Source organism: Coregonus lavaretus, assembly GCF_964263955.1.
Source record: "Coregonus lavaretus genome assembly, chromosome: 40".
Taxonomy (NCBI): Eukaryota; Metazoa; Chordata; class Actinopteri; order Salmoniformes; family Salmonidae; genus Coregonus; species Coregonus lavaretus.
The window spans coordinates 7,627,658-7,655,436 of record NC_140027.1 but is presented as its reverse complement, the minus strand read 5'-3'; the positions used below and the strand labels follow the sequence as shown (position 1 = coordinate 7,655,436).

Sequence of the window (27,779 nt, the reverse complement as noted above, 5' to 3'; positions counted from 1 at the left end):
TCTGCATCAGTGGCTTGTAGGCTATGTGCAGAAGCCAGGAGATGCTAAATGTGTTTATGTTAATTAACGGTCAATTACAGTGAGACCGACAGTTATTTGCTTGACAATCACCGGCTGACGGAATTTCGTGATCGCCACAGCCCTAGGTTTGGGGGCATCCATATTATTATTAGGGGAGGAAATTCTACATGTATGTAATTACACAAGCAGCAAATGAAATTGTAGTCATTGTACTGAATCCGAATGTGTACCAACACTGAAATGACACTGTAGGCTACACTACTACATACAGTGGGGAGAATAAGTATTTGATACACTGCCGATTTTGCAGGTTTTCCTACTTACAAAGCATGTAGAGGTCTGTAATTTTGATCATAGGTACACTTCAACTGTGAGAGACGGAATCTAAAACAAAAATCCAGAAAATCACATTGTATGATTTTTAAGTAATTAATTTGCATTTTATTGCATGACATAAGTATTTGATACATCAGAAAAGCAGAACTTAATATTTGGTACAGAAACCTTTGTTTGCAATTACAGAGATCATATGTTTCCTGTAGGTCTTGACCAGGTTTGCACACACTGCAGCAGGGATTTTGGCCCACTCCTCCATACAGACCTTCTCCAGATCCTTCAGGTATCGGGGCTGTCGCTGGGCAATACGGACTTTCAGCTCCCTCCAAAGATGTTCTATTGGGTTCAGGTCTGGAGACTGGCTAGGCCACTCCAGGACCTTGAGATGCTTCTTACGGAGCCACTCCTTAGTTGCCCTGGCTGTGTGTTTCGGGTTGTTGTCATGCTGGAAGACCCAGCCACGACCCATCTTCAATGCTCTTACTGAGGGAAGGAGGTTGTTGGCCAAGATCTCACGATACATGGCCCCATCCATCCTCCCCTCAATACGGTGCAGGCGTCCTGTCCCCTTTGTAGAAAAGCATCCCCAAAGAATGATGTTTCCACCTCCATGCTTCACGGTTGCGATGGTGTTCTTGGGGTTGTACTCATCCTTCTTCTTCCTCCAAACACGGCGAGTGGAGTTTAGACTAAAAAGCTCTATTTATGTCTCATCAGACCACATGACCTTCTCCCATTCCTCCTCTGGATCATCCAGATGGTCATTGGCAAACTTCAGACGGGCCTGGACATGCGCTGGCTTTTAATCCATGACGGCGTAGTGTGTTACTAATGGTTTTCTTTGAGACTGTGGTCCCAGCTCTCTTCAGGTCATTGACCAGGTCCTGCCGTGTAGTTCTGGGCTGATCCCTCACCTTCCTCATGGAGCTCCAGACCGAGGGTGATTGACCGTCATCTTGAACTTCTTCCATTTTCTAATAATTGCGCCAACAGTTGTTGCCTTCTCACCAAGCTGCTTGCCCATTGTCCTGTAGCCCATCCCAGCCTTATGCAGGTCTACAATTTTATCTCTGATGTCCTTACACAGCTCTCTGGTCTTGGCCATTGTGGAGAGGTTGGAGTCTGTTTGATTGAGTGTGTGGACAGGTGTCTTTTATACAGGTAACGAGTTCAAACAGGTGCAGTTAATACAGGTAATGAGTGGAGAACAGGAGGGCTTCTTAAAGAAAAAGAGAGCCGGAATTCTTACTGGTTGGTAGGTGATCAAATACTTATGTCATGCAATAAAATGCAAATTAATTACTTAAAAATCATACAATGTGATCTTCTGGATTTTTGTTTTAGATTCCGTCTCTCACAGTTGAAGTGTACCTATGATAAAAATTACAGACCTCTACATGCTTTGTAAGTAGGAAAACCTGCAAAATCGGCAGTGTATCAAATACTTGTTCTCCCCACTGTACATACATGTGTATGTGATTACTATGGAACTACAGCTGCATTAGCTACAATTAGCATAAAGAGGGAACTGTTTCCTACAACATCCCATGCCATATCAAAGAAACCCCAAAAATACAGTTTTTAACCACTGCACCACTTCAGTAGTATCAATATTTTGGCCTTGAAGTAAAATGTGGTACCACTTTATGCAGTAGCACTAAGCATGTTGCCTGATTGGACCATCTTTGGGGCTGTTCATTCAATGCAGAACCAACAGAGTTAAACACACACACACGCAGGTGGATGCGTGCGCACCACACACACACACAGAAAGACATGAGAAACGAGTAATGACTCACTAAATACATGTAAAAGTAGTGCACTATATAGGGAATAGGGTGCCATTTGGAAAGCACACACAGTATTGATCTGTATACCAAAGGGAATTGACCCGTGTCTCTGTAGGTTGCAGACTGGCTTTTATTAAGTGATGGTTGCTTCACCACCTGCTGTCTCTGGGCTGCTGTCACTCAAAAACAGACAAAGGAGATATTTGTTATGACAACCAGTTCACTTCATCTATTGAACTGGGAACAGGTGTTTTTACAATGGAATGGTTTTCAAAGCCTGGGCCTATTTATCCAATTGACAATTGTGTAAATAGAAATCGATGTAGGCTACGGTTAGAGGGAACACACATGCACGCACACACACCCACACCCACACCCACACACACACACAAACCCACACACACACACACACGAACGAACACACATACACAGATTGCCAGGAATCAGTGGTGATGAGTGCCCGGTGGAAGTGATCCATGCTGTGAGTGGATTTGAGGCCAGAAGCTGTTTCTTTCTTATCAGTCAAGATGGGGCTGTAACAGGCAGCTGACAGCTAAAGTGGTTGGGGACTGATGGTTGGGACTGATTATGAAAAGGTAAGAGGAAGCTCTGTCAGCCATTACACATCACAACCCCACTGGGGAAGAAGGCAACGGACGCGCCTGAAATGGCACCCTATTCCCTTCATAGTGCACTGCATTTGATCAGATCCCTGTGGGCTTTGTTCAAAAGTAGTGCACTATAAAGGGAGTAGGGTGCCATTTGGGACACACTCGGAGAAATAGATTTGTCTGAGAGATGGTAAGGTCCGGAGGCCTACCTGTGACCTGCAGCTTGTCCACTGTGACCTCACACTTCAGGTAGAGGCGTCCCCTCCTCTCGGTGTGGTCCGTCCCACACATGCTGGGCACGTTCATCACACACTGATTGTGCACGTTCATGTCACAGGCTGAAGGGATGTAGACAGACAGAAAGAGAGAGACAGCATTAAAGAGGTACCAGGAGAGACAGAAGAAAGGTAAACAATCTAAAAATGATGGTTTAAGCAAAAACTGATGTGCTTTATTTATGAAGTCAAAAGGCCAGGTGTAGCCTCTAGTCTCCAATATAACAACCCGCAATTAAAAACACATGATGATAATCTAATATGCAGTATGATTAGAACAGCCAGTGTGTGCCAAAGTCATTTTCCAACCATAACATAATCCCTATTTATATATAGCCCTGAGTCATAATTAATATTACACGCCAGCTCTGGTGAAGAGATATGATGTACTATTTACCATAGATTTAAAGTCATTCGTGCTTTATCACATATGAAAATCATAAGACTGAGGGAATTGCACTAATGAAGCCGCGCAGCAGCTTTGATAATGTATATTTAAAGATCTCTGGACAGAGTGAATCATGTGTGGGTTTTAGAAGGGAAATTGCTGGAAGGAATGGACAGAAAATGGAAATGCAGTTTTAAATAATGGAAAACATAATTGGGCAAAATTACAGCATTGTAATTGAACATCATTGTGTCCTGTGCAGTACGAGCGATGTCAATAAAGTTATGTTTGAATGTACTTTGAGCACATCTGTCACATCTACTCCCTCTCCTCCCCTCCGGTGTTCGACGTCGCCGGTCTACTAACCACCGGTCCTGGCAACCCATCTTCATGCACACCTGGATTTCATTACTCCCCTTCATATAGCACTCCTTTGTTACTAGTCATCAGTTAGTATATTTTTTGTGTTTCCATGTCAGACACGTCTGTTGTTTTGTGTCGTTCCATGTTCATTGTTATTAAACTCACTAACTGCACCTGCTTCCTGACTCCCGGCGTCTACGTTTCAGAATACTACGTCACCAAATGGAAGCAGCAGTTAATCAGAACATCTTCCAGATGGTCAGCGAACAGAGACACCTACTTCGCCAACACCACGACCAGCTGGCACAACTGGGGACGGCTATGGAAGAGGTCCTCCGCGTTCTTCAAGTCTCGACATTCCCCGAGGGGCGTCAGCTCCAACAAGCGGAGGATTCTCCACCACAAGTCGACACAGAGGGCCAGCACCCCAGCCCATCCAATAGTCCACCCAGGTCAGCGATGCCCGTTTGTCCCTCCCGGACAAATATGAAGGGTCAACATCTAAATGCCATGGCTTCCTACTCCAGTGCTCCCTCTATTTCACTCACCAGATGGGAGCCCCCACCACCGAGAGGTCCAAGGTTGCCACGGTTATTTCCCTGCTGACCGGATGGGTGTTGGAGTGGGCTACAGCCGTCTGGGAGAGAGGAAAGGAGGAGCTGGGCTCTGTTCAGGGGGGTCTTTGACCATCCACCGAAGGGCAGAGAGGGGGGTGAGCGCCTACTCCAACTACGGCAGGATGGCCAGACCATGGCGGAGTACGCATCCAGCAGATGGAATGAGCCGACGCTCTGCACCCTATTCAGAAGAGGATTGCGCGAAGAGGTCCAGATGGAGTTGGCGTGCCAAGATGACAATCTAACCTTGGACTCGCTCATCGCGATGGCCATCCGTCTGGATAACCTTCTTCTGGAGTGTCGGCACCCCCATCGCCTCTCTCCCTCCTTCGTTGACCGTTCTGAATCAGAGCCTGAACCCATGGAGGTAGGGGCCACACACCTCTCCGCGGCAGAGCAGTGTCGCCGGAGACAGCTGGGGCTCTGTCCCTATTGCGGCCAGGAGGGGCAGCTTCAGTGGTGTCCGGTGCGCCCTAACCCGGGGTCCACTAGAGCAGAGGGGCGGCCCCGTGACCTTCCATATCCCAGGGTAGGCGTGAGTATCCCATTTTCATAGTTTTCCGCCAAACCCTTTACGGTTCCTATTTCACTGGCTGGCTGTCCCTCAAGTGTTGTCTCTACAGCTCTAGTGGACTCCGATGCCGCTGGGAACTTCATCGACCAGGCCCTTGCCTCCTCCCTGAACTTAACCTCATATCCGTTCTCCTCTCCTTTTCCTATCCAAGCTCTGGACACACGACCATTAGGAACCGGCACAGTCACGCACATCACAGCACCACTCAACCTCACTGTGGGACCCATGCACCAGGAAAGCCTTCCATTCTCCATCACCTCCACACCAGTACACAAGGTAATTCTCGGCCTCCCATGGCTCCAACGTCACAATCCCACCATCACATGGTCGAGTATGAAAATTACCGCCTGGGGACCAGGATGTCGGAGGACCTGCTTTCCCGTACCTTGTGGTTCCATGACGGTTGAGGGCCCTGTTAGCGTTCACCAGCCCATCAATCAGTCCTACTGTATCGTTGGCCCCGTATGTTGGGACGTAGATGTGGACATCTGCCAGGCTCTGGAAAGGGAACCCACTCCTACCACCTGCCCTCCAGAGCGCATCTATGTTCCCACAAGGGTGAGAGATCGGCTGATGACCTGGACACACACATCCCTCGCCGCAGGACACCCAGGTATCACCCGCACTATCAAATCCCTTTCTGATAAATACTGGTGGCCCCCTTTGGCGCAGGACATAGCACCACTATGTCAATTCATGTTCGGTTTGTACTCTTCTGAAGGTTTTATCACCATTTTGGTGATAGTGGACAGATTCTCTAAATCATGCTGTTTCATCCCTCTCTCTGGGCTCCCTACCACTCTCCAGGTCGCTGAGGCACTGTTCCAGCAGGTCTTCCGGCACTATGGCCTTCAGGAGGATATAGTCTCCGACCGTGGCCCCCAATTCACGTCACGGGTATGGAAAGCCTTTATAGAGAAGCTGGGGGTCATGGTTAGCCTCACTTCTGGGTACTGGCCTCAGTCTAACGGGCAGGTGGAGAGGATGAACCAGGAGCTGGGGAAGTTCCTGAGGAGTCACTGCCAGGACCGGCAGGGGCAGTGGGCCCGGAATATGCCGAGAATTCGATGCAACATTCCTCCACTGGGCTGACTCTCTTCCAGTGTGTTCTAGGTTACCAGCCAGCCCTGGCCCCGTGGACTCCGAGCCAGACCGAAGCTCCTGCGGTGGACGAGTGGTTCAGGCACGCAGAAGAGTTATGGAACAATGCGTCTGGCTCTCCACCAGGAACCTCACGCTCTGCCTGCCCTGTAAGAAGCTGAGTCCCCGGTTTGTGGTGCCGTTCAAGGTCCTCCGGAGGGTGAACGAGGTAACATACAGATTACAACTCCCCTCTAACTACCGGATCTCACCCTCTTTTCACGTTTCCCTCCTCAAGGCGGTGGTTCCTGGTCCCCTGGCTGATGCCGTCCCCCACAACACCCCTCCCCCTCCCCTGGATATCGAGGGAAGCCCCGCCTATGCCATCAGATCCCTCCTGGACTCCCGACATCGTGGGGGTCGACTCCAGTACCTGGTGGACTGGGAGGGGTACGGTCCAGAGGAGCGGTGTTGGGTTCCAGTGGACGACATTCTAGATCCCAACATCATCTGAGATTTCCACCTTCGCCGTCCGGACCGGCTCGCTCCTCGCCCTCGGGGCCATCCCCCTGGCCGGTGTCGTCCTGCAGCTGGGGCCGCGAGTCAGGGTGGGGTACTGTCACGTCTACTCCCGCTCCTCCCCTCCGGCGTTCGACGTCGCCGGTCTGCTAACCACTGGTCCTGGCAACCCATCTTCACGTACACCTGGCAACCACCATTACGCACACCTGCGTCTCATCATCAGTCACACTTGGACTTCATTACTCACTGATTACTTACAATTCATATAGCACTCCTTTGTTACTAGTCATCAGGTAGTATTGTTTGTGTTTCCATGTCAGACGCTTCTCTTGTTTTGTATCGTTCCATGTTAGTAGTTATTAAACTCACTAACTGCACCTGCTTCCTGACTCCTAAGTTACAACATCTAAAGCCTTGTTTCCATTGGAACTTAGAAATCAACCTGGGTTGGGCCTTGGTGGGCCATCTCGAATTGTGTTTCCACTGCCTCCAGAATTTAGAAATGATGTCATGTTGCTAGGTAGCCAATGTGACTATGCATCTAGCTTCGCTAATGTTGCTAGCTAGCTACCGAAATTTTGTAGAAAGTCCTTTTGCTACAACTAGCTAGATAGCAAGATGTTGAAGAAATAATTGAATTCACCCTCACCACACTGTAACTAATGTTACCCCATACTCCTGCCAGTGCTAGCCAGACACCATGTACAGTACTCAGACCCCTTGACTTTTTCCACATTTTGTAACGTTACAGCCTTATTCCAAAATTGATAAAATAAAATCCTCATCAATATACACACACAATACCCCATAATGACAAAGTGAAAACAGGTATTTAGACATTTTTGCAAATTTATAAAACATAAGTATTCAGACCCTTTGCTATGAGACTCAAAATTGAGCTCAGGTGCATCCTGTTTTCATTGATCATCCTTGAGATGTTTCTACAACTTGATTTGAGTCCACATGTGGTAAATTCATTTGATTGGACATGATTTGGAAAGGCTCATACCTGTCTATATAAGGTCCCACAGTTGACAGTGCATGTCAGAGCAAAAACCAAGCCATGAGGTCGAAGGAATTGTCCGTTGAGCTTCGAGACAGGATTGTGTCGAGGCACAGATCTGGGGAAGGGTACCAAAAAATGTCAGCATTATTGAAGGTCCCAAAGAACACAGTGGCCTCCATCATTCTTAAATATAAGAAGTGTGGAACCACCAAGACCCTTCCTAGAGCTGGCCGCCCGGCCAAACTGAGCAATCGGGGGAGAAGGGCCTTGGTCAGGGAGGTGACTAAGAACCCAATAGTCACTTTGACAGAGCTCCAGAGTTCCTCTGTGGAGATGGGAGAACCTTCCAGAAGGACAACCATCTCTGCAGCACTCCACCAATCAGGCCTTTATGTTAGGGTGGCCAGACGGAAGCCACTCCTCAATAAAAGGCACATGACAGCCCGCTTGGAGTTTGCCAAGAGGCACCTAAAGGACCCAGACCATGAGAAACAAGATTCTCTGGTCTGATGAAACCAAGATTGAACTCTTTGGCGTGAATGCCAAGCGTCACCTCTGGAGGAAACCTGGTACCATCTCTACGTTGAAGCATGGTGGTGGCAGCATCATGCTGTGGGGATGTTTTTCAGCGGCAGGGACTGGGAGACTAGTCAGGATCGAGGGAAAGATGAACGGAGCAAAGTACAGAGAGATCCTTGATGAAAACCTGCTCCAGAGCACTCAGGACCTCAGACTGGGGCGAAGGTTCACCTTCCAACAGGACAACGACCCTAAGCACATAGCCAAGACAACGCAGGAGTGGCTTCGGGACAAGTCTCTTGAATGCCAGCCAGAGCCCGGACTTGGACCCGATCTAACATCTCTGTTGAGACCTGAAAATAGCTGTGCAGCGACGCTCCACATCCAACCTGACAGAGCTTGAGCAGATCTGCAGAGAAGAATGGGAGAAACTCCCTAAATACAGGTTTGCCAAGCTTGTAGCGTCATACCCAAGAAGACTCGAGGCTTTAATCACTGCCAAAGGTGCTTCAACAAAGTACTGAGTAAAGGGTCTTAATACTTATGTAAATGTTATTTCAGGTTTTTTTTTCTTATATACATTTGCTACAATTTCTAAAAACCTGTTTTTTCTTTGTCATTATGGAGTATTGTGTGTAGATTGATGAGGAAAAAACGATGTAATCCATTTTAGAATAAGGCTGTAACGTAACAAAATGTGGAAACAGTCAATGGGTCTGAATACTTTCTAAACGCACTGTAGTTAGCTTGCTAGCTAGCTAGCTAATCAAGCAAATCCGACGACATCAGTGGGTGGATCAACAGCGATGGGTGTAACATCAGAGCTCCATAATTGTTTAGATCGGCCATAGCCAGGTGCACCGCGTGTCAGCTTAATGTTTACATCGCAGGTTAGGATAATTAACGTAGCAGGTTAGGAGAATTAACGTGGCAGGTTAGGAGAATTAACGTGTCAGGTTAGGAGAATGAGGTTCAGGTTAGGAAAAGGGTCAGGGTTAGGCTTAGCTAAAATGCGTAGCAGGTTAGGATAATTAAAGTGGCAGGTTAGGAAAATGAGGTTCAGGTTAGGAAAAGGGTCAGGGTTAGGCTTATCTAAAATGCTACAGTTATCAACATTCGACTCATCGTGCAGTCCATCAGCCACGCAAAACGGTCTTGCGTGGCAACAAATCTGCCCAATTAGCTGATTCGCTTTCCATACACCCACTTACATTTACATTTTAGTCATTTAGCAGACGCTCTTATCCAGAGCGACTTACAGTTAGTGAGTGCATACATTATTATATATATATATTTTTTCATACTGGTCCCCCGTGGGAAACGAACCCACAACCCTGGCGTTGCAAACGCCATGCTCTACCAACTGAGCTACATCCCTGCTGGCCATTCCCTCCCCTACCCTGGACGACGCTGGGCCAATTGTGCGCCGCCCCATGGGTCTGCCGGTCGCGGCCGGCTACGACAGAGCCTGGATTCGAACCAGGATCTCTAGCGGCACAGCTAGTGCCTTAGACCACTGCGCCACTCGGGAGACTTCTGTTGATCCTCCCACTTCTGTTGACACGCCCACTTTCAGACACACTTCATGTATGCAGTTAGTCATGAATCGACAGGTTTGATAGGATGTAGCTAGCTAGCGTTCAATATAACCTGGCTAGCTAAAATCCATGCTAGCTAAACGTGTCAGCATCCAGACCAGCATTTTACATTTTTACATTTTAGTCATTTAGCAGGCACTCTTATCCAGTGTGACTTACAGTAGTGAGTGCATACATTTTCTATACTTTTTCATACTGGTCCCCCATGGGAATCGAACCCGCCACAACACTGGCGTTGCAAGCTCCATGCTCTACCAATTGAGCCACATGAGACACAGCACCGATCAGCTGCTGATTGTATAGTAACGGCAGCACCGGGTTAGCACCAGCTGTGGAACTGGGCTGCTCTGGCCGGGTTTCCCCCGACCCAGCCCGATTTTCAGAATATGTCCCCTAATTCAAAGTGCAAATGTAAACAGGGCTTAAGTATGCCATTGATACCAGCTGACATTGCAGCTATATTTCAATATCAATACCGTACTAATAGCCCTTGCCCTTGGATAGAGTGCATACGGCCCAGTACATCACTGGGGCAAAGCTCCCTGCCATCCAAGACCTCTATACCAGGCGGTGTCAGAGGAAGGCCCTCAAAATTGTCAAAGACTCCAGCCACCCTAGTCATAGACTGTTCTCTCTGCTACCGCACGGCAAGCGGTACCGGAGTGCCAAGTCTAGGTCCAAAAGACTTCTCAACAGCTTCTACCCCCAAGCCATAAGACTCCTGAACAGCTAATCATGGCTACCCTGACTATTTGCACTGCCCCCCCACCCCATCCTTTTTACGCTGCTGCTACTCTGTTAAGTATTTATGCATAGTCACTTTAACTCTACCCACATGTACATATTACCTCAACTACCTCAACTAGCCGGTGCCCCCGCACATTGACTATGCAACGGTACCCCCCTGTATATATAGCCTCCCTACTGTCACTTTATTTTACTGTATATATAGCCTCCCTACTGTCACTTTATTTCACTTCTGCTCTTTTTTCTCAACACTTTTTTGTTGTTGTTTTATTCTTACTTTTTTGTTTAAAATAAATGCACTGTTGGTTAAGGGCTGTAAGTAAGCATTTCACTGTAATGTCTGCACCTGTTGTATTCGGCGCATGTGACCAATAAAATTTGATTTGATTTGATTTGATTTGATACCCAATACATTGCCTCATACTAAGTAGTACGCAAGTGTGGACGTTTGGAACAGAGCCACTATCTAATGCATTATGTAGTGTGTATAGTGATTCCAAGTCTAAGTGGATGGAGAGGTACTTTACTCACTGTCACACTTCATCCCCTGGTGGATGAGACCATACAGGAGAGAGCCACAGTGGTCGCAGAAGGTGGGGCTGCCATAGGTGTGGATCTTAAACTTGTGCTTGGTTCTGGGGTCCTGCAAAGACAAAGAGATATGGTGAGAAGTTAGTTAAGTATGATCATGTACAATCCGCAGTATGATCAGAGTGGTTGAGCAAAGGAAGAAAAGGTACCCAAAACATTGATGTAGAGTTAGATGTTTTTTGTTTTTTTACTCCAAGTTCATTTTCCACAGATACAGTAATGATGGAAAGACTATTCAACTGAGGCAGACATGACAGGATATGAAAAAGATATGAGAGTAATAATAAGCTTTGATAATCCTACACTGCTATTGGAGTCAATACATGAGATAACATGAGATTAGTCAGCGCTATCTGGTAAATGACTAAAATGTAAATGTAAATAGTCATTTCCTTTGAATGAAAAACATCAAAGAAAGCCAGTTTGTGCTAAAAACTTGTACTGTCTATACAAAGCATGTTCTACAGCACTGGCTTGACAAATTATCTTTCTATGAGGAAAAGAAAGAAGCAAAAAGGAAATGAAATGAATTAAACACACAAGGCTAAGGGCTAAATCATTTCTGTTTAATATTGAAAAAGGGATTTTTTTTTACAGAATTACAAATGAGAGGATATAGTACTTTTCTAAATAGAACCATCTCAATCTCCAAACCTCTCATTCTCTTCTGCACTGACTGTTTAATTTGACGCTGTCAAATGGTCTGTAAAAATAAAATAAAAAGCTGTCATAAACATGTCCCGCAGGCTCGAAATTCCAGCGCTGATTGTGCATTGATTGCAATCGGCACGCTTGCTTTTTTTTATGAACTACTCATATTTGGACCAATACCCATGATCAAAAACTCAAGTGGTTGTCCAATCAATTAACCTCAGCCACACTTGAGGTGAAAATCCAACTTCTACAGTAGGTCAATCAATTTTAAATTCAGGCTGTAACCCAACAAGATGTGGAAAAAGTAAATGGGTGTGTATACTTTCTGAAGGCACTGTGCATGTACTGGGACATACAAAGAAATGGAACAGTGACTTTGTAGCAGTAGTGTACACCACATTATATTCCGAACTGGTAATAGCAGCAAAAACAGTCTTCAACTTTACATACCAATAAGCTTTGTTGTAATTGGGTGAAAATGTGTCACTCCGTAATTGGTTTGTGTGAGGCAAAGAGCAACAGACCATGGCCTTCATGTATCAGTTCAGTACCTTGCTAATACACAACCCCGTCCTCCAGGTGATGCTGGTGCATTTTAAATCAGTCTTATACACTATAAATTATTTGGTATACATTATGATTTATTTTTTATTTTTTATGGAGAATCACAGTATATCAATTTGCTTCAAAGAAAGTAGGTGTGAAACTGATTAGATGACTAACAGATGTCAGAAAAGTAAAGGATAGATATTATACACTAATGTTGAATTGGGGTTTCACTAGAGTTGCAGACATGTTCTAGTAATGTATATCATTATAAAAGAACATGTTTGAACTGACGTCACAGTACCCCGGGGTGCTAACTACTCAAACTGGAACTTCAACAATTGGGGGAAAAAACAAACACTGACCTTAGATCAGTGTATAGGGGCCACTTCATCCTACATTACTATTACAAAGGAGAAAATACATAATCTAATTTTAGCTGAGATTTTACAGCCAGTCCAGATAGGATTAGTGTCCACAAACAATCTTTAGTAATGGTTGGTTACTAGTGTCATTGGTATAACACGACACCATGAGTCATAATGGGAGATGATACGAAGAGCTCAAATGAGTAGTGTCATTTTAATTACCTTTGATACTCCTTTATCTTTCATACTTGCAGGCAACGGTTGATCGACACACAGAGAGCGTTGGGCATCTTTTCCTTGTTTCCCTCTACAGTGAGCCACGTGTGTATCAAAGCAGTAGACTTCTGACACCATATTATTTTCTGACATGATTATCTCTCACTGGATCATCAAGGGCAGCTCTGAAGTCAGTATACAGCCCAGCTCTGAAGTCAGTATACAGCCCTCCAGCTGCCATCTGCAACACCTGGATAGGTGTGCTGTGAAACTGATCCCAGACCAGGGTAGGAGCGTTATTGAGGCCAAAGAGCATTGTGTGCCAATATACACTCTAAGATTTGTCCAAGATCAAATAGGAGAATTTGTCCAAGATCAAATAGGAGAGTGGAGCATGGTGAACAAAGATAAAAGGTCTAAGCGAGTGTAGGAGATCAAAAGGAGAGAAAATGTGTCCCTTTATCTGTCACCCCTACAAACAGTATTGCAGCCTATCATAGTTCAGTATGGTAGAGCATGGTAGACTCCCTGGAGCAGTAGCACTATATGTAGAGTATGAACAGCTTCACTGTTGTGTCTGGCTTTATGTTGTAATCTCCAAACGTGACCAGCCGGTTTACGAGACGGTTTTCGTACTGGAATTTGGATAGTCAAATCACACCAATAATGACTCACTTTTATATCCACGGAGAACAGGAAGTTAGAGATAAAAGAGTTAGTCCTACACGGGCCGGTCAGAACATAGTATGCCGAGCTTCGCTGGAAATGAAATCTATTGTTAGCCCATCTTAAAAATGAAAAAACTGAAATAAATAAGAGATTAAAAGATATTGAAGTAAAGTCAATTACGATATTCAAAAGAGATCGAGACATGTTGATAATAATGACATTAAAGAGATCATGAGATATTGATATAGTAAAGAAGAAGATTTGAGATGGGGCTCTGCATGTAGGAAATCTTCTTAATACCTACAGTAGGGCTGTGGCGGTCATGACATTTTGTCAGCCAGTTATTGTCATGCAAAGAAATGCCATTCATTAACATAAACACATTTATTATCGCCAGGCCTCCACGCATACAAGCTACATACAAGACGCTGATGCGCGCCTTTGCAACATCTACATTTTAAAAAGTATAATAAATCAATTGAATATACACCATCCCAATAAATCCATTACTTATTTTATTCAGGTCTAAAGAAACATTATGATTTTAAGAAAATGTATTTCAGAAGAACAGAATATGAGTTGGCCTACTGTATGTTATCTGATCGATAATGCTCCATGCCATAGGCTGTAGGCTTGTTCATTTAGCTGACAAGAGATGCTTATAAGTCCCATGCCATTATTTTATATTATATGATTTTATAGTATGAAGAATATAATTGAACTTGAAATAAAAACTATATTTTTCCCATTCCGGAGCGAGTGTGCATATGAAGTGGCTATGTTGAGCGTAAAAGTTATAATTTGAAACAGGGCCTATACGCTAGATTTAGAGTTATTTGGCAACTTTAGTTGTGAATGATACAAACCTTAGAATGCCTTAGAAATCAAAACATATATAGGCTGCATGACGCAACTATAGGCTATTGATGATTTGAGAAAGTAGCAAAAAAAGCTTGCGCGCTATTCCTTCCACTGTTCTCTCATCAAGTGATCATATTTTCACCCATTCTCAATTATTCTCAATTTAATCTGGTCTTTACTAATATGTCAAATGGGCATGAACAGGGACAGGGGAAAAAATACATGTCATCTGTATAATCTCGAATAGCGAATGGAGGCCGAGCGCTTTCCCGCCGGTCCGTTTTCAATGATGATGGGTAGGCCACTTTGGTTTTATAGCGGAGCATGTGCTTAACATGAGCAGCTGAGACATAAATATAGGAACACTTATTTCACTCCACGCATCAACCACTGTTTGAGGAGCATGCTCTCGCTGCCTGATGGGTAATATTCCGCCCAGACTATGTATGCCATGGGCTCTCCAACCTTGTTCCTGCAGCTACCCAGTGCTTAATTTGCGAAACCAAGTGAAATCTGTTCGGGAACATCGATAGTAACATAGTTTCGCAACAAAAAATATTTCAGCGCCTCTGCACGCTCAAGAAATGAATAAAGGAGAAAGAGGAGGAGATGGTGAGATATTCTGTATAGCTAAAGGTAATGTGTCACCCAATTAATTACGAAGATATAAAAAAAATCCCTATTACTAGGCTATGCAAAAGGAGATTACCGTTGACTCAAAGGTCACGTGGAATTTTACTCAGGTCATGACTACCGGTGTGGTGGTAATAAGGTCACCGCAACATCCCTACCTACAGTATGTTTTGTAGTTATATGTGGTAGCCCTTACCCTAAAAAAGGGAAGGGTCTCCTCAGTATGTGGTTTGAAAGTGATCTACACTGCTCAAAAAAATAAAGGGAACACTAAAATAACACATCCTAGATCTGAATGAATGAAATAATCTTATTAAATACTTTTTTCTTTACATAGTTGAATGTGCTGAAAACAAAATCACACAAAAATGATCAATGGAAATCAAATGTATCAACCCATGGAGGTCTGGATTTGGAGTCACCCTCAAAATTAAAGTGGAAAACCACACTACAGGCTGATCCAACTTTGATGTAATGTCCTTAAAACAAGTCAAAATGAGGCTCAGTAGTGTGTGTGGCCTCCACGTGCCTGTATGACCTCCCTACAATGCCTGGGCATGCTCCTGATGAGGTGGCGGATGGTCTCCTGAGGGATCTCCTCCCAGACCTGGACTAAAGCATCCGCCAACTCCTGGACAGTCTGTGGTGCAACGTGGCGTTGGTGGATGGAGCGAGACATGATGTCCCAGATGTGCTCAATTGGATTCAGGTCTGGGGAACGGGCGGGCCAGTCCATAGCATCAATGCCTTCCTCTTGCAGGAACTGCTGACACACTCCAGCCACATGAGGTCTAGCATTGTCTTGCATTAGGAGGAACCCAGGGCAAACCGCACCAGCACATGGTCTCACAAGGGGTCTGAGGATCTCATCTCGGTACCTAATGGCAGTCAGGCTACCTCTGGCGAGCACATGGAGGGCTGTGTGGCCCCCCAAAGAAATGCCACCCCACACCATGACTGACCCACCGCCAAACCGGTCATGCTGGAGGATGTTGCAGGCAGCAGAACGTTCTCCACGGTGTCTCCAGACTCTGTCACGTGCTCAGTGTGAACCTGCTTTCATCTGTGAAGAGCACATGGCGCCAGTGGCGAATTTGCCAATCTTGGTGTTCTCTGGCAAATGCCAAACGTCCTGCACGGTGTTGGGCTGTAAGCACAACCCCCACCTGTGGACGTCGGGCCCTCATACCACCCTCATGGAGTCTGTTTCTGACCGTTTGAGCAGACACATGCACGTTTGTGGCCTGCTGGAGGTCATTTTGCAGGGCTCTGGCAGTGCTCCTCCTGCTCCTCCTTGCACAAAGGCGGAGGTAGCAGTCCTGCTGCTGGGTTGTTGCCCTCCTACGGCCTCCTCCACGTCTCCTGATGTACTGGCCTGTCTCCTGGTAGCGCCTCCATGCTCTGGACACTACGCTGACAGACACAGCAAACCTTCTTGCAACAGCTCGCATTGATGTGCCATCTTGGATGAGCTGCACTACCTGAGCCACTTGTGTGGGTTGTAGACTCCGTCTCATGCTACTACTAGAGTGAAAGCACCGCCAGCATTCAAAAGTGACCAAAACATCAGCCAGGAAGCATAGGAACTGAGAAGTGGTGGTCCTCTGTAGCTCAGCTGGTAGAGCACGGCGCTTGTAACGCCAAGGTAGTGGGTTCGATCCCCGGGACCACCCATACACAAAAATGTATGCACGCATGACTGTAAGTCGCTTTGGATAAAAGCGTCTGCTAAATGGCATATTATTATTTATTATTAGAAGTGGTCTGTGTTCACCACCTGCAAAACCAGTCCTTTATTGGGGGTGTCTTGCTTATTGCCTATAATTTCCACCTGTTGTCTATTCCATTTGCACAACAGCATGTGAAATTGATTGTCAATCAATGTTGCTTCCTAAGTGGACAGTTTGATTTCACAGAAGTGTGATTGACTTGGAGTTACATTGTGTTGTTTAAGTGTTCCCTTTATTTTTTTGAGCAGTGTATATTTCCCTATAAAGGGTAAGGTCTATTTTACAGCTTACTTTGCTGTTGAACTATGAAGAAATGAAAGAGTGTAATGCAGGCCTATAAACTCTGAAGCCAATGTTACAACCATAGAACTAGGAATTAGAATACTAAGTAATTGCATTGGTCTATGGTGACAACATTCACGTTTCCGTGTTGCAGTCAGTTGTTTCAATGCTACAAACTAATTCCATTGGCTTGCCTGTCACAATTATGAACTCAGTCCTTATAACTCAGTGTTTTCTTGCTTGCATTTTCATTTTCAATACTGCACTCTTTTATAGATGAGAAAACATTCCAGGTCTTGCTCGACTGAAACTCTCTTTGGGGCAATTTCTAAAGTAAATAGGTGTTGGCAATATCTCTACCTAGGACAAATATGGGGGATGGTAAGTAAAGTTGCATGTCCCATCTTGCACATCATCTCCTTAAGAAACAAAGCCCAAAGGTAAATACAGTAGGGAGTTCTTATGTCTTTCCGTAGACTGTGCTGGATAGAGGCGATGTCAGATGCCACAGGAATAGTGGATCATGGCATTGCAATAGAATAGCAAACTGAGATCATGTTGTTATGTGAAATCGTTGGAGGCCTGATGTAAATAGCACATCAGCATCATTGAAGGGAGTGCATTGAAAGTTGCATTTATGTATACGTGTTACTAATTGTCCCTTCATCTGTCACCCCTAATTTGAGGAGAAATGGTACATCGGAAGGAGTACACATATGGAAAATCTGATCTGATATTCATTAGCGGCACGCATCACACTCCCTACTCATAATCCATACTCAAATTGGAGAATACTGCCAACTGTGCGTCACTCACAGCCGAAGCGTCAATTTAATTAAATTGTCAATATGCCATGACTAGGCCAATGCCTCAGTACTCAAACTGCATGGAAAACTTGGGACTGATTCATTCCTATTTCCCATGCATTCAACAGTGTGTGATACAGCGATTTCATCCTTTCGCCTGAAAATTGGAAGGCTGCCAGTTAGTCAAGTGGCATACTACTTTCCAGATTTTTTCTCTATTTCAGCCATAAGCCTCTTTTAGAGAGTCCAATCCAATCTTTTTAAGTGGATTTGCATTGAGAACCCCACCCAGACTACCCCTTTGCAATGAATTTCGTTTGATGTGAACACCTGGCTGTTTATAAAACTGGAAACCTCTCGGAGCGCTGCTCTCTTTTCCAGGAAAGTGGGGATGAATGTATGCTCCCACTGAAGGAAGCTCTGAAAAAGCAGCCAAAAATATCTCCTCAGACTCCTCGAGACACAATCTAACACTGTCTGCCAAAAAGGGAACACACTTAATGAAAGAAGAGGGAGAGAAAGGGAACGATGCTATATGTCTTGTTGAGGGGTAATCGAGAGCTAAGTGAGGAGGTACGATGTGATTCACTCTGTCATTTATCCTTGTGTCACAGTGACACTTGGTCCAGCCTGAGGATTCTGGGACACTCTCCAATAGAGCTGGGCGATATAGACAAATATCCAGATCGCGATAAATTGCCTGAATTGACGCGATAACGATAAATAGAACTATACGTTTATAACATTAATGTGCACCACAGTTTGTTTTATTATCCTTTAAACTACTACTACTAGCTTGATAGCTGTAGCCATCAATTGTCCTGTTAATAATCACCCATACTAGCAAAGTTATTTCATTTAAAACATTTCTCTAGTATAGGCTACTTATCGCAATGAACGATATTAGCAAAATGCCTGCGATAAGTGATTGGTATGGTCGTTGTCGATCATTTTTGGTTTATCGTCCCAGCTCTACTCTTCAAGCTGTCTCACCTCTCCAGCTCCCCAGCTGTCTCACCTCTCCAGCTCCCCAGCTGTCTCAACTCTCCAGCTCCCCAGCTGTCTCACCTCTCCAGCTCCCCAGCTGTCTCAACTCTCCAGCTCCCCAGCTGTCTCACCTCTCCAGCTCCCCAGCTGTCTCACCTCTCCAGCTCCCCAGCTGTCTCACCTCTCCAGCTCCCCAGCTGTCTCACCTCTCCAGCTCCCCAGCTGTCTCACCTCTCCAGCTCCCCAGCCGTCTCACCTCTCCAGCTCCCCAGCTGTCTCACCTCTCCAGCTCCCCAGCCGTCTCACCTCTCCAGCTCCCCAGCTGTCTCACATTACAGTTGGAATTAACTGGGCACCTTGGCGCACACCCCTTCAAGTCGCTTCAATTTCCCACTTTCATCCCACTCCATCCCCTTGTCGTGTTGGATGCTACATTAAGGCCCCGGAATAAAAGTGTCTGAGTGAGTGTTTGTATTTTAATTGCATTGTCGTCTCCTACTTCTCGCTCACACACACACACACACACACACACACACACACACACATGGCAAACACCCCCTAATTAGCTGTCCGCACTGTGTGTTCGGCGAAGCAGACCGGGCTGGTTTAAAGGAGAGGGGGAGGAAGGGAGAGAGAGAGAGTGAGATAGATACACAGCAAGACTGAGACATACATAGATAGAGAGAAAGAGAGAGACAGACAGAGAGCACACGAGAGAGAGAGACAGACAAACAGAGAGCGAGACAGAGAGAGAGAGAGAGACAGACAGAGACAGAGAGAGACAGACAGACAGACAGAGAGAGAGAGAGAGAGAGACAGACAGAGACAGAGAGAGAGAGAGAGAGAGAGAGAGAGAGAGAGAGAGAGAGAGAGAGAGACAGACAGAGACAGAGAGAGAGATAGACAGGGTTGTCGCGCCAGCTGCAGTTACTCATGTCCACCCACACACATCTGATCCTGAAGGATTATCCTCTTGTTTTCCATGTTTTGCCTTGTTCTCTCCTTCCATGAATAAGAGGAGGGGAGGAGAGTCATGTTCAGCTGCAGAGGACTTCATCTATTGTTTTTATCTCTGGTCACGTCAGTTAGCATGGGTATTGAAAATGCTTGCTGACTGGTTTAGGATTTCCCTTCACAAGATAATTCACAGGAAGCCTACAGTAAAGTTATAAAGAGAGATGGTGAAATCTGATTGTGAATATAAATTAGCAAGCTTTTTAATATGAATATAAATAGCAAGTGTTTCGTCATTCAGGTGCGTGTTAACAATCCCCCCTAACAGATATGCCAGGCACTACATAAATGGTCACTGGGGAGAGACACGATGTCCCACACTTTGGCCATATTACCTCTAAACGAGTATGTCTGACCAGAGGACGGTGGGGAATGTGGACTGTGGGGCTGAGGACCCACCCCTGTGGCCAGTCTCTCATTAGGATCTAATTGGGCCTTTCACCTTGGCCTTTCAGGTCAGACCTGTTGCTATGTTAGCGCAGGGTTTCCCCAAACGGTCCCGCTGGGTGCAAGTTTTGTTTTTTTGCCCTAGCACTACACAGCTGATTCAAATAACCAACTCATCATCAAGCTTTGATGATTTTAATCAGCTGTGTAGTGCTAGGGCAAAGACCAAAACGTGCACCCAGGAGTTTGGAAAACCCTGCATTAGCATAGCAGTTAGCGTAGCATTCTGTGGGGGATCAGGTTACAGGATTATAGGAGATGATTGACTGGTTTGTACAGGGAAAACATAATTGCAGCTGGATGGAGCAACAACATCAGCATGGATCCTTTTCTTGGCTGGGCAAAGTAGTGGACAAATTGGTTCTTAATTGAGATTGACGGCAGAAATGATCTATGGCTGCAACCGATGGCTACGCTTGAGATTATATTACACAATGGGAATCACATTCATGAAGAAAATATATTAAAATCAATTTGCATGCTCACCTATTGTTTCTCTTTTTAGCGAATCGTTGCCTGTTTTGCTCTTGGACATGGTGGTCCTCTCCTCCCCAAGTTAATGAGAGAGGCATGTCTGGAGTGGAGCGTGTGAGCGAACCGGACCAACCAGGCAATTAAGTGGTGTGTGTGTGGAGCAGGAGGTGACAGCATTACATCAGCTAGTAATGAGACACGGTGAGCTGGGATCATCAAATCTGACCTGTTACGCCTACGCTCCTCTTGGGGAACTACTGGGTATGCAGGCTTTTGCACCAGACCTACCATTATAACACACCCGATTCAGCTAATCAACGTTCTGATATAGAAAGTACTCACACCCCTGGACTTGTTGTGTTACAAGGTGGGATTAAAATGGATAGAATTGAGATTTTGTGTCACTGGCCTACACAGAATAACCCATAAAGTCAACGTGGAATTATGTTTTTAGAAATGTAAGTCAATAAGTATTCAACCCCTCTGTTATGGCAAGCCTAAATAAGTTCAGGAGTAAACTTTTGCTTAACAAGTCACATTAATTGCATTAACTCACTGTGTGCAATAATATTGTTTAACATGATTTTTGAATGACTACCTCATCTCTTTACCCCACACATACAATTATCTGTAAGGTCCCTCAGTCGAGCAGTGCATTTCAAACACAGATTCAACCAGGGAGGTTTTCCAATGCCTCGCAAAGAAGGGCACCTATTGGTAGATGGGTAAAAAAAGATATCCCTTTGAGCATGGTAAAGCTATTAATTACACTTTGGATGGTGTATCAATACACCCACACTACAAAGATACAGGCGTCCTTCCTAACTCAGTTCCCGGATAGGAAGAAAACTGCTCAGTGTGTTTAATGGCTGTGATAGGAGAAAACTGAGGATGGATCAACAACATTGTAGTTACTCTACTTAGGATATACTCTACAATACTAACCTAAATGACAGAGTGAAAAGAAGGAACAGTACAGGAGTGTACAGAATAAACTAATTCCAAAACATGCATCCTGTTTGCAATAAGGCACTAAAGTAAAACTGCAAAAAAAATGTGGCAAATAAATTAATTTTATGTCCTGAATACAAAGTGTTATGTTTGGGGCAAATCCAACACAACACATCACTGAGTACCACTCTTCATATTTTCAAGCATGGTTGTGGCTGCATTATGTTATGGGTATGCTTGTCATCGGCAAGGACTAGGGAGTTTTTGGGGATAAAAATAAACGAAATAGAGCTAAGCACAGGCAAAATCCTAGAGGAAAACCTGGTTCAGTCTGCTTTCCAACAGACACTGGGTGAAAAATTAACCTTTCAGCAAGACAATAACCTAAAACACAAGGCCAAATATACACTGGAGTTGCTTACCAAAACAACGGAGTGGCATAGTTACTGTGTTGACTTAAATCGGCTTGAAAGTCTATGGCAAGACTTGAAAATGGCTGTATAGCAATGATCAATAACCAACTTGACAGAGCTTGAATACTTTTTAAAAGACTAATGTGCAAATATTGTACAATCCAGGTGTGCAAGGCTCTTACAGGACTTACCCAGAAAGACTCACAACTGTAATCGCTGCAAAAGGTAATTCTAACATATATTGACTCAGGGGTGTGAATACTTATATAAATTATATATTTCTGTATTTCTTTTGTAATAAAACATGTTTTTGCTTTGTCATTATGGAGTATTATGTGTAGATGGGTGAGAGAAAAAAATATATTTAATCAATTTTGAATTCAGGCTGTAACACAACAAAATATGGAATAATTTTCGCAACAACTAAGAGCGTTGAAGCGCGAAGCAAAACTTCCCCGCTGTTTTGGTCCCATTGCTACTACACTGTAACAACATGAAGCGAACCTGTGCAAATGCGCAGATACTGTGTGTGACTGTGTGAGAGCGGCGTCTGGTATCTCGCTCATTGCAATATCTACGGTGCTGCTCATGGCAACATCATTTCACTGAGTCTACCGTTAAGCTGCAAAGAGGAGAGGGCCAATCTCCAGACAATTTACTATAAGGAAATTGGAGTAATTGTGAAGATAAAAACATTGATTGCCAGTTCTTTTAGGGGAAATTAAAGTACATACAAACACAACCTCCAGGTGATGATGATGACGTATTGATAAAAATGACTTAGTCATACTTAAAAGGCCCAAGACCCAGGAGGCAAACCGATTTAAAACGCAGGCAAACAACAGTGGAAAAAGATTTGATCAAATCAGAAGGGCTTTTAAGTTCTTATACACAACAACATGGCCGTCTATTTCATTATTCACTCTGTTCATCTCTGTGCAGTGAAGACATGTCTGTTGTGCAGTGAAGACATGTCTGTTGTGCAGTGAAGACATGTCTGTTGTGCAGTGAAGACATGTCTGTTGTGCAGTGAAGACATGTCTGTTGTGCAGTGAAGACATGTCTGTTGTGCAGTGAAGACATGTCTGTTGTGGAGTGAAGACATGTCTGTTGTGCAGTGAAGACATGGCTGTTGTGCAGTGAAGACATGTCTGTTGTGCAGTGAAGACATGGCTGTTGTGCAGTGAAGACATGTCTGTTGTGCAGTGAAGACATGTCTGTTGTGCAGTGAAGACATGGCTGTTGTGCAGTGAAGACATGTCTGTTGTGGAGTGAAGACATGTCTGTTGTGCAGTGAAGACATGGCTGTTGTGCAGTGAAGACATGTCTGTTGTGCCGTAGCAGGCCTACAGGTCTTGCCTACAGCTACACAGCTTTATTCTTCTATATTCATAAAAAACGTGATTAAAATGTCAATACACTGTTACCTACGAAGCACAAACGTGATTAAAATGTCAATACACTGTTACCTACGAAGCACTCTCCCCCATGCAGTCACCTTACCACAATATTACGGCACAGTACTAGGCGCACCAAGCTACTAGTCACTAGGCTGCAGAGATGAATTGAGCTGTATTTTAAAGGACCACTTGTCAAGGATATAAGCCCATTTATTCTATGAATGGATCAATGTCTCCCACACCATTCTGGGGAAAGCTCCTTTGGCAGGATACTTTCCAGCTCATGCAGTAAGCAAGGAGAGACCACTGGGAGAAATACAGGCAAAACATCAATATGTTTGATCCTATATGGGATGGCAATATCCACAACTATGCACTGTGTGAACCATGACTCTTCCCATACACTCTTAGAAAAGAAAGTGTTATCTAGAACCTAAAAGGGTTCTTCGGCTGTCCCCATAGGAGAACCCTTTGAAGAACAATTTTTAGTTCCAGGTAGAACCCTTTTGGGTTCCATGTAGAACCTTTTCCCCAGAGGATTCTACTTGGAACCCAAAAAAGTTATATCTGGAACCGAAAAGGGTTTTGCCTGGAACCAAAACGGGTTCTCCTATGGGGACAGCCAAAGAAACCTTTAGGAACCTTTTTTTTCTAAGAGTGTACCATTACTCTAATTCTCATGTATACCTCTGCAGTGTTTTCACCAATGTTTTTAACTCTCTTCTCTCTAGCTTTATTTGCAGCTAGAATGAGGGGCATTATTCTGGGAAATGTGTGTGTGTAGTTTCTTGCTTGCTCCATGAGAAGTAGTGGAAGTCATCATTGGCTTTGATGGACTACCTTAAGCAAGTAAGTGTGTGTGTCTGGTGACAGACAAGGGGGGCTATCTGTGGCATTGAATCGCAGATCAAAAAGAGACGAGGGCCTTAGCTGATCAAACGGCTGGCGGGGCCGAGTGGGGAGATAGATGAAAACAAACAGCGCCGTCACAGCCACACTGTCGGAACCAGTCGCTAATTAGCAGGCCTCATGCACTTTCTCTCTTAGCGCTTCGTAATTAGCACTGCGCAATTAGCGCTGCCATCGCCAACCAGCGCTGGTTAATTACCCATCTGCCGGGGCGGTGCAGCAGGGCATCCCCCCAAAAAAGGGGGGCGGGTGGGGGTTGAGATGATGTTAGCAAGTCTGCGGGGGTGGGTTGGGGTGAGGAGGTGGTTGGGATCTTCCAATACAGGAGTTTGCCTGGGATGTTTCACAGTAATACTGTACATTAGTGATACATTCAACATGCCTGGATGAGGAAGTTTATGACTTGAGGAGCTCACTAGAATGTTAATGTCAACTTAAAAGACTGAAAATGGTCTTGTTGATTACACATCACACAACAAGAGTAGAATAATACTTTAATCTAAACTACAGGGCATAAAATAGAATGGCATAAATCAGATGCTTCCATTCATAGAGACTTCCAAAACAAACCACACTTCCACCAAGCCCTCCATGTTCTCGACATGATATCTCATTAATGGCCAGTGGCCTTGGTTGCCCCCCTCACCCCTCCTTTACAGCTAGTTGATTGACAGTTAGGTAAGCTGTGGAATCCCTCACCACAGCCGTGATAGCCATATATAAATACCATGATCCATTCACTAACTCTCCCCTTGACAGAGCTTATCTGTCAGCGGCGTGGCTGTTGGGAGCAGCTGCTGTCGTCAGCTCCGAAGACTAGCCGGCTACCGTGAGACCTTCTTAAAAGACCCAAAGACCATTGATCTATGCCAACAGGGAGGCTTGGCGAGGCTAGCATTGTGCACTAACCGCTCTGCAAGCCTGAGGCAGATGCGGTTAGCGGTAGCGCTAACAGACCAGGGCCATTGTAAAGTGTTGATCCGGTCACCATGGGTCGTGTGTCGCCTATCGAGCGTATCATGGATCCGTTCCAGTCGGAAGGCAGTGGTTGCATCCCAAATGGCACACTATTCCCTATATAGTCCACTACTTTTGACCAGAGTTGACTCAAAAGTAGTGCACTAAAATGGGAATAGGGCACCATTTGGGACGTACCAGTTTGACAAGCAGCCAATCTGTCCTTTGAAATACCTGATAAAGTGGGGTGGCTGTTATGTTCTATTCACTTTAGATCAAAGGTCTTTCCAACATCAATGGAGTCTGTAGCAGTAGGTGTCCACTACTCTATGTCCACCAGTAAGCACATTCAATAATAGAACCCCCATCCACTCTCATGAGACAGCAGTGGAAGATAGAGATAGGGAGAGATACAATGATAGATAGAGAGAGAGAGAGAGAGATAGGGAGAGATACAATGATAGATAGAGAGAGAGAGAGAGAGAGAGAGAGAGAGAGAGAGAGAGAGAGAGAGAGAGAGAGAGAGAGAGAGAGAGAGAGAGAGAGAGAGAGAGAGAGAGAGAGAGAGAGAGAGAGAGAGAGAGAGAGAGAGAGAGAGAGAGAGAGAGAGAGAGAGAGAGAGAGAGAGAGAGAGAGAGAGAGAGAGAGAGAGAGAGAGAGAGAGAGAGAGAGAGAGAGAGAGAGAGAGAATAATGGTGTGTTTGGCGGGTCATTTCGGGCCAGAGTGTGGTATCAGTCATTCAAGTGCTTGCTCTCATACCCGCCCCCTCCTCTCTCTCTAATCAGTCTGGCTCCTCTGGGCAGGTAACTGGAGAAAGTCTCAGCCAATCAATAGGGCTCTTACTGGGAGTACAGGGTGACCAACCTCCAATCTGGGCCAATTAGGGGAGGTCCTCTAAGACTGCTATCGGCAAGTACTATCATACTCACTCACAATACTGCATAAACAACACTCACAGCGTGGCCCTGGACAAGAAGTAGTGCTGGAGCCAATATCAATTAGATTTGAATGGAAATCTGAATTGAAATGGGTGCATTGCAATGTCAGAATGGGGGTTGTTAGATATTGAGTGCAATTTCAAGTGAATTCACAGGAATTTCAAGGAGTGTATTTACGTACAGTGTTTGTGTCGAGAATGGACTTGTACATTACTGTATGAGGTTTGGAAATTAGATGTGGTAACATTGGGTCAGTTGCTCAACATCAATATCCTTCAGGGCAATTCAAACAGACATACTCTTTCTATATATCATGAGATCATTTTGAATTCAGTTTTTTTCAAGCAATACAGAAATAAAGAAATAGTATGTCTGTTTGAATTGCCCTGAAGGACATTGATGTTGAACAGCTGACCCAATGTTGTCTGTCTACCCCAAGGATGCTTCCTCCCTCTCTCCCTTTCTTAATCTATCAATCCATTCTTCCCCTCCACTCCACATCCATACCTCCCCTACACTCCATGGAAACCCAGGCATCCATCCATCCACTACAAGGAAACCCATCCATCCATCCATCCATCCATCCATCCATCCATCCATCCATCCAATCCAAGGAAACCCATCCATCCATCCATCCAATCCAAGGAAACCCATCCATCCATCCACCTACCCACCCACATATCCATCCATCCATCCATCCATCCATCCATCCATCCATCCATCTACCACTCACTCATCCACCCACTCACCCACCCCCATCCCTCCATCCATCTCTACAATCCACTCCAATGAAACCTGGGCAGCTCACCATGGCACTCTGACCCACTGAGTCAGATTACATGTGTCATTATTTCACACTGTGTCAACAGGAATACTAAGGTCATCCAGTCATGAAAGAGGAGCGTGGTGCAAGAGAGTCAGAGTGAACACAATGTCTCACCTTAAAGATGGTTACACTGTCCGTTTGGGCCCTCTGGCCAACCTTCACAGGAACAAACAGGCATCAACACACACACACACACACACACACAACCTTGCTGTGAGCGGGAACAAGCCCCATGTTTGGGAAGGTAGGGGGTGCAGTCTCTTTGGCATAGGATGGAGTGTGTTGGCGATAGATGGCCGCGTGGCTCTGCAGGTGGTCCGTACTGTCAGACAGAGTGAGAGGAGGAGCGGAAAGAGGGATGAGAGGAGGGGGAGAAGAGACAGAAACAGAGGGGAATAGGGCTAAACATAGCTCCCTCTGCTACAGCTTCTGGGCTCTGATTATACACACACACAGGCCCCACGTACACACACACACACACACACACACACACACAGCCTCAGCTTGCCTGCCATGGGGTAAATTAAAGTACAGCAGCAGCAGATGCAGGGTACCAAATCTTTACTATCCAACATGTCATTCCCAACAGGGAGAATCTATCCCTCTTTGTCAGGGCACAGAGAGAGCTTGTCTTTTGTAGTCGTGGTAATTGGTGCGAG

General features: G+C 45.1%; 1 protein-coding gene across 1 annotated transcript in view; it reads right to left on the bottom strand.

Moving 5' to 3' along the window:
- LOC311113461 (protein kinase C alpha type-like) overlaps positions 1 to 27,779 on the bottom strand; it is a 193,323-nt gene that overhangs the window by 68,208 nt on the left and 97,336 nt on the right. Inside the window, 2 exon segments of the mRNA XM_084156682.1 lie at positions 2,968 to 3,096; positions 10,979 to 11,090. Coding sequence (XP_084012808.1) covers positions 2,968 to 3,096; positions 10,979 to 11,090 — 241 coding nt within the window.